At 40.1% G+C, this 6,243-nt stretch overlaps 1 protein-coding gene across 1 annotated transcript; it reads right to left on the bottom strand.

Annotated features, from left to right (window-relative positions):
* Positions 1–6,000, bottom strand: LOC115108967 (dihydrofolate reductase-like). Its single transcript, XM_029633516.2, has 6 exons — positions 5,639–6,000; positions 4,914–4,963; positions 4,547–4,655; positions 1,811–1,937; positions 1,371–1,486; positions 1–1,169 (listed from the first exon to the last, which is right to left on the bottom strand). The coding sequence occupies exons 1-6, from the start codon at positions 5,737–5,739 to the stop codon at positions 1,073–1,075; spliced, it is 600 nt and encodes a 199-aa protein (XP_029489376.1). The 5' UTR covers positions 5,740–6,000; the 3' UTR covers positions 1–1,072.
* Between the last annotated feature and the right edge of the window lie 243 nt (positions 6,001–6,243).

Genomic DNA, 6,243 nt, shown 5'->3' on the forward strand with positions numbered 1-6,243 from the left:
TTCACCCACATCCATGACATTCGATCATGTTTTTATTTTTGTAGAAAGGGAAAGAAATTGGTTTCAGGGGGCACTTTGTTCTCTATGTCTTGTCTTATGTCTCCATCTAGTGGATCATTTACTCCAACATTGTGTACTGAAAGATGGAGTTGTATGAATATTTACTGATTGACAAGTGATTCAATTAGCCATGATGACAGAAATACAATATCATGCCAAGTTGAAGAATTTACAATAGAAGATGCATGTTTTCCCCAAAGGAACTGTATGTAAGTATCATTACAACGTATATCACTACATTGCAGAGATTCCTCAATTGTAAACATTTGCAATACATTTAATAACAGCTCTCCTACACCTTTCAAGAAACATCATTCAGAATAAGCAAGACATTTTTTGTTTATCTGGAATAAAATATGTATTTCCTGGCTCATATTAAGCACTTTTATACTCTTTTGATAGAATCATAATTATACATGTAAAACCATTCAAGGCTGATTTCCAGCCTTTGGTTGGCGACTTCATGCTGTAAATCGCAATATGTTATGAAATCTTCAGACATAAATATCGCCCTCTGTTACGTAAGCACTATCAGGAACAACCCCCCCATCCTTAGTGCCCATGTTGTTATGAGTAACCCCAGACCACTCGTCTGACATAATCTCTGACTCAGACAAAGCCATATTGGTTTGGTCCTAGCAGAAAATTACAGATGAGGGGAGAGGATAGCAAGGATGATACATCAGACAAGGAAGGATATTATCTGGGACAGCAGTGGATCCATCATTTGTACCAAATATGAAAAGCCTTCTGTATCTGACAACACATGACCTACAGTAAGACAAATTTGAATGGGATGGACACATTGACTTATCTGATTCATTAGTGTTATGGCACTGTGCAGATTGAGTCACTGGCAGATGAGATGAAGCAGAGTGAGTGGGACATGTGTAATGTACAACTGGATAATGATTACTATTAGAATTGCACTGGAGAACTGAATAGTTCAAAAAGGCACCCGACGTCTGACAAAGAACAGTCCGTGTTTGCATACATGCAGTAAGTTACAGTTTTAAATCACCTCAGCGCTACAGATCTCCCTCTTGAAAACTTCATACTTAAATGTAACCCCATTCTCCTCCTGAATCTCATTTGGTACTCCAGGAAACCTAGTTTGAAGTTAAGGGAAACAAAGGGATAACTTAGACAGATTGACGAAGACACAAAAAGCTTTCAAACACTTGGCCTGACGTGTGGACCTGGTCAATCAGAACAGAGTATAGATCCACTTATCAAAACAGTCCAAAGATTAAGCAAACAGTGCTGCAGCCTAGGGCCAGGAGAGCAGAGAATAAAATATGCTTCCGTACCTCTGTTGTTTTTTAAAAACGCTTCGGTCAAACTGCGGAAAGAAGACGTCACAGTCGAAGTCAGCCATGATGTCAGTGAGGAAGACGAGTTCACACCAGGGATGCATCAGAGCCTCCTGATGACAAGGGAAAGGTACTGTAATGAGCTACAGTATAGACAAATATAGTGGATAGACTGTCCTATAATAATCTATGTTTATCTACTTATTTATTCCTAACCAATATATTGTATTTAAAGTCCTGGGCCAATTTGAATAAAGCATCTCAGAGTAATGCTGATCTAGTATCAGTTCCCCCTTTCCATGTAATCTCATTCATTATGATCTAAAAGTCCAAACGGATCCTAGATCAGGACTCCTACTCTGAGATGTTTTATAAATACGGGCCCAGGTCAAACTGCACCACAAACTTCCCACTACCCACAGAGACACAAAAGTCACCTGATAGACCCGTGGACCACCCACAACCCAGATGGTCTCCACCAGGTCACATAGGGGTTGCAGCAAGGCTAAGCTGATCATGCTGTCGAAATCTTGACACAGGAAGTGGGCATGCTCCGGGAGAGTACTGTGAGGAGTGAGTGACACCCAAAATAAGTAATCATTTCTAAAACCCAACTTTTCTGTATGCATTAAATAGTACCCTTAAAACACTATTCTCAATGTCAACAGTGAAGAGGCGACTCCGGGATGCCTGCCTTCTAGGCAGAGTTCCTCTGTCCAGTGTCTGTGTTCTTTTGCCCATCTTAATCTTTTATTTTTATTGGCCAGTATGAGATATGGCTTTTTCTTTGCAACTCTGCCTAGAAGGCCAGCAACCCGGAGTCGCCTCTTCACTGTTGACGTTGAGACTGGGTACTATTTAATGAAGCTGCCAGTTGAGGACTTGTGAGGCGTCTGTTTCTCAACCTAGACACTCTAATGTAATTGTCTTCTTGCTCAGTTGTGCACCGGGGCCTCCCACTCTTTCTATTCTGGTTAGAGACAGTTTGCCCTGTTCTGTGAAGGGAGTAGTGCACAGCGTTGTATGAGATCTTCAGTTTCTTGGCATTTTTTCACATGGAATAGCCTTCACTTCCTCGAACAAGAATAGACTGACGAGTTTCAGAAGAAAGTTCTTTGTTTCTGTCCATTTTAAGCCTGTAATCGAACCCACAAATGCGGATGCTCCAGATACTCAATGAGTCTAAAGAAGGCCAGTTTTATTGCTTCTTTAATCAGAACAACAGTTTTCAGCTGTGTTAACATAATTGCAAAAGGGTTTTCTAATGATCAATTAGCCTTTTAAAATTATAAACTTGGATTAGCTAACACAACGTGTCATTGGAACATTTCAACGTGTCATCGGAGCTTTTCTTTCAAAAACAAGGACATTTCTAAGTGACCCCAAACTTTTGAACGGTAGTGTAAACGGACAAAATTTGACTCTGTTTAAATTATTCAAGTTTAAATGATAAGTCAAAATATTAACATGGCCAACTTTGAATACAAGACTCATTGAGGTACAGTTGAAGTCGGAAGTTTACATAGACTTAGGTTGGAGTCACTAAAACTTGTTTGTCAACCATTCCACAATATTCCTGTTAACAAAGTATAGTTTTGGCAAGTCGGTTAGGACAACTACTTTGTGCATGACACAAGTAATTTTTCCAACAATTGTTTACAGACAGATTATGTCACTGTATCACAATTCCAGTGGGTCAGAAGTTTACATACACTAAGTTGATTGTGCCTTCAAACAGCTCGGACAATTCCAGAAAACGATGCCATGGCTTTAGAAGCTTCAAGTCAATTGGAGGTGTACCTGTGGATGTATTTCAAGGCCTACCCTCAAACTCAGTGCCTCTTTGCTTGACATCATATGAAAATCTAAAGAAATCAGCCAAGACCTCTGAAAATTGTAGACCTCCACAAGTCTGGTTCATCCAGGGGAGCAATTTCCAAATGCCTGAAGGTACCACATTCATCTGTACAAACAATAGTACGCAAGTATAAACACCATGAGACCACGCAGCTGTCCTACCGCTCAGGAAGGAGATGGGTTCTGTCTCCTAGAGATGAACGTACTTTGGAGCGAAAAGTACAAATCAATCCCAGAACAACAGCAAAGGACCTTGTGAAGATGCTGGAGGAAACAGGTACAAAAGTATCTATATCCACAGTAAAACAAGTCCTATATCGACATAACCTGAAAGGCTGCTCAGCAAGAAAGAAGCCACTCCTCCAAAACTGCCATAAAAAAGCCAGACTACGGTTTGCAACTGCACATGGGGACAAAGAGTGTACTTTTTGGAGAAATGTCCTCTGGTCTGAGGAAACAAAAATAGAACTGTTTGACCATAATGACCATTGTTATGTTTGGAGGAAAAATTGGGAGGCTTGCAAGCCGAAGAACATCATCCCACAAGTGAAGAACGGGGGTGGCAGCATCATGTTGTCGGGGTGCTTTGCTGCAGGGGGGACTGGTGCACTTCACAAAATGGTTGGCATCAAGAGGAAGGAAAATTATGTGGATAATTTGAAGCAACATCTCAAGATATCAGTCAGGAAGTTAAAGCTTGGTTGCAAATGAGTCTTCCAAGTGGGCAATGACCCCAAGCATACTTCCAAAGTTGTGGCAAAATGGCTGAAGGACAACAAAGTCTAGATATTGGAGTGGCCATCACAAAGCCAAGACCTCAAAGACCTCAATTCTATAGAAAATATGTGGGCAGAACTGAAAAAGCGTGTGCAAGCAAGGCCTACAAACCTGACTCAGTTACACCAGCTCTGTCAGGAGGAATGGGCCAAAATTCACCCAACTTATTGTGGGAAGCGTGTGGAAGGCTACCCGAAACGTTTGACCCAAGTTAAACAATTTAAAGGCAATGCTACCAAATACTAATTGAGTGTATGTAAACTTCTGACCCACTGGGAATGTGATGAAAGAAATAAAAGCTTAAATAAATAACTCTCTATTATTCTGACATTTGACATTCTTAAAATAAAGTGGTGATCCTAACTGACCTAAGACAGGGAATATTTACTTGGATTAAATGTCAGGAATTGTGAAAAACTGACTGACTTAAATGTATTTGGCTAAGGTGTCTGTAATCTTCAGACTTCAACTGTATATGAAACATGTTTTTAGGTTGTGGACTGTGTGTGTGATTGGTAGTAGTGTAACTTTCGGCTTACCTCAGGGTGGTACTCAGGACCACATGGAGGACATTGGGCATCATAGAGAACAGACTGTCTGGGTTGGAGAACCAGCAGCCCCTGCCCCACACCATCATGTTAAATTTTCCTGTGAAAGGGATTATCAAGTTCACCTTACATTGTAAAGACCATTTGGAAGAAGTAACTATTTCATTACTTATAGTGAACAATGCTGCCAAACTATCAGTAGCTGAATAACTCTGGTTGTAGTATCTATTATACCTTTTCTATTGCATTTCAACAACAGCTTCGTTGTCTGTATTTCTCTGTGCTCTACACTTTCCCATCATTGAGTTGGAGCACTGTTAAAAGCCTTTAAGTCAGAAAGGAAATCAATCAAAATTACCTGGTAGGGAGACATTTGTTGTAGTTTCCAAAAAGAATTTGAATTCTGTCCTGTGAACGCAATATTTTTATACATTGATTACATTCGGGCCAATACTTTCAACTCTTGCCAAATATTCCTATGTATGGACCTAAGCCAGTTCAAGAACCAGAAACTTTATTTTTTAATTTTCATATCGAAATACATGTAGACAAGTGTTATACCTGTCATTAAATGTTATCAAGTAACTGTGTCCATCCCAAAAAGCATAATGGGATCTGACTTTACATGCCACCTGTTGACAACTGGTCAAAATGTAATTAGGGTAACTAGCCTACAATCACACAAAGAGGAACTTTACATCAAATAGCCATGTATATCCTTTTATAGTTTATTCGCCTAAGCATTGCCTTCATCCGCATACCAATTATTTTCCAAAACATGTTTTTTTTGTGTCAGCGATAAGACATTGTTCTTAGGGGGTAGTTACCCTTAGTACGCCACGCATTTAGGACATAATTAAATGTAGTATACGCATCAATTAATGGTCCAAGTATAGATGTTTAGAAAGATCTAGTAGCCTAAATCTATGAAAACTAAAAAGGGAATTGTTATCCTTGAATATACTACAATCACACAAGTAAGTAACGTGTAATGCTGGCTTTTAAATAGTCCAAACATAAAACCGTAAGACATACATCAAATCAAAATCCATAAGGGAAAAATAAATAATAATTCTCTCTTACGGTAAATCCCATGGCAAGTGTCCATCTTTTCCTATTCCCATGTTGTTGCATGCAGCGGCGATGAGCCGCAACGGTTTCTTCTGTACTTTGGCTGCGCACATCGTCGATACGTTAGTAGATGGTACAGTGTGAACAGGCTGGTTTAACCAGTTTACAAGTGTTTATATAACTCGCTCAGATACGCAAGCAGGCTTAATAACGCATTGGATGAGGATAATTTCAGTGCATAACAACCACTGAATTGTTCTACCGAGTATGACCAAAGCCAAAGGCAACTGTAGACAGGGGGCGAGGGTAAGTATTTTGCTTGTTGAATCCAACGTTTTTGTGTGTGGAGAATGAGTTTCTAGAATTTGCGGCCACATCTGGAACCGCTCTCTCCGGTTTCTACGTGACTGTCCATGTTTACCACTGATTATGAAACCATCAGAGGCACTGGGTGTCGCACCCCCTCCCTCCCCAGATACACTAGATGACTAAAAGCATGTGAACACCTGCTTGTCGAACATCATTCCAAAATCATGACCATGAATATGAAGTTAGTTCCCCAGTGCTGATATAACAGCCTCCACTCTTCTGGGAAGGCTTTTGAAACATTGCTGCGG

The sequence above is a fragment of the Oncorhynchus nerka genome, linkage group LG25 (assembly GCF_034236695.1).
Source record: "Oncorhynchus nerka isolate Pitt River linkage group LG25, Oner_Uvic_2.0, whole genome shotgun sequence".
In the NCBI taxonomy this organism is placed as follows: domain Eukaryota; kingdom Metazoa; phylum Chordata; class Actinopteri; order Salmoniformes; family Salmonidae; genus Oncorhynchus; species Oncorhynchus nerka.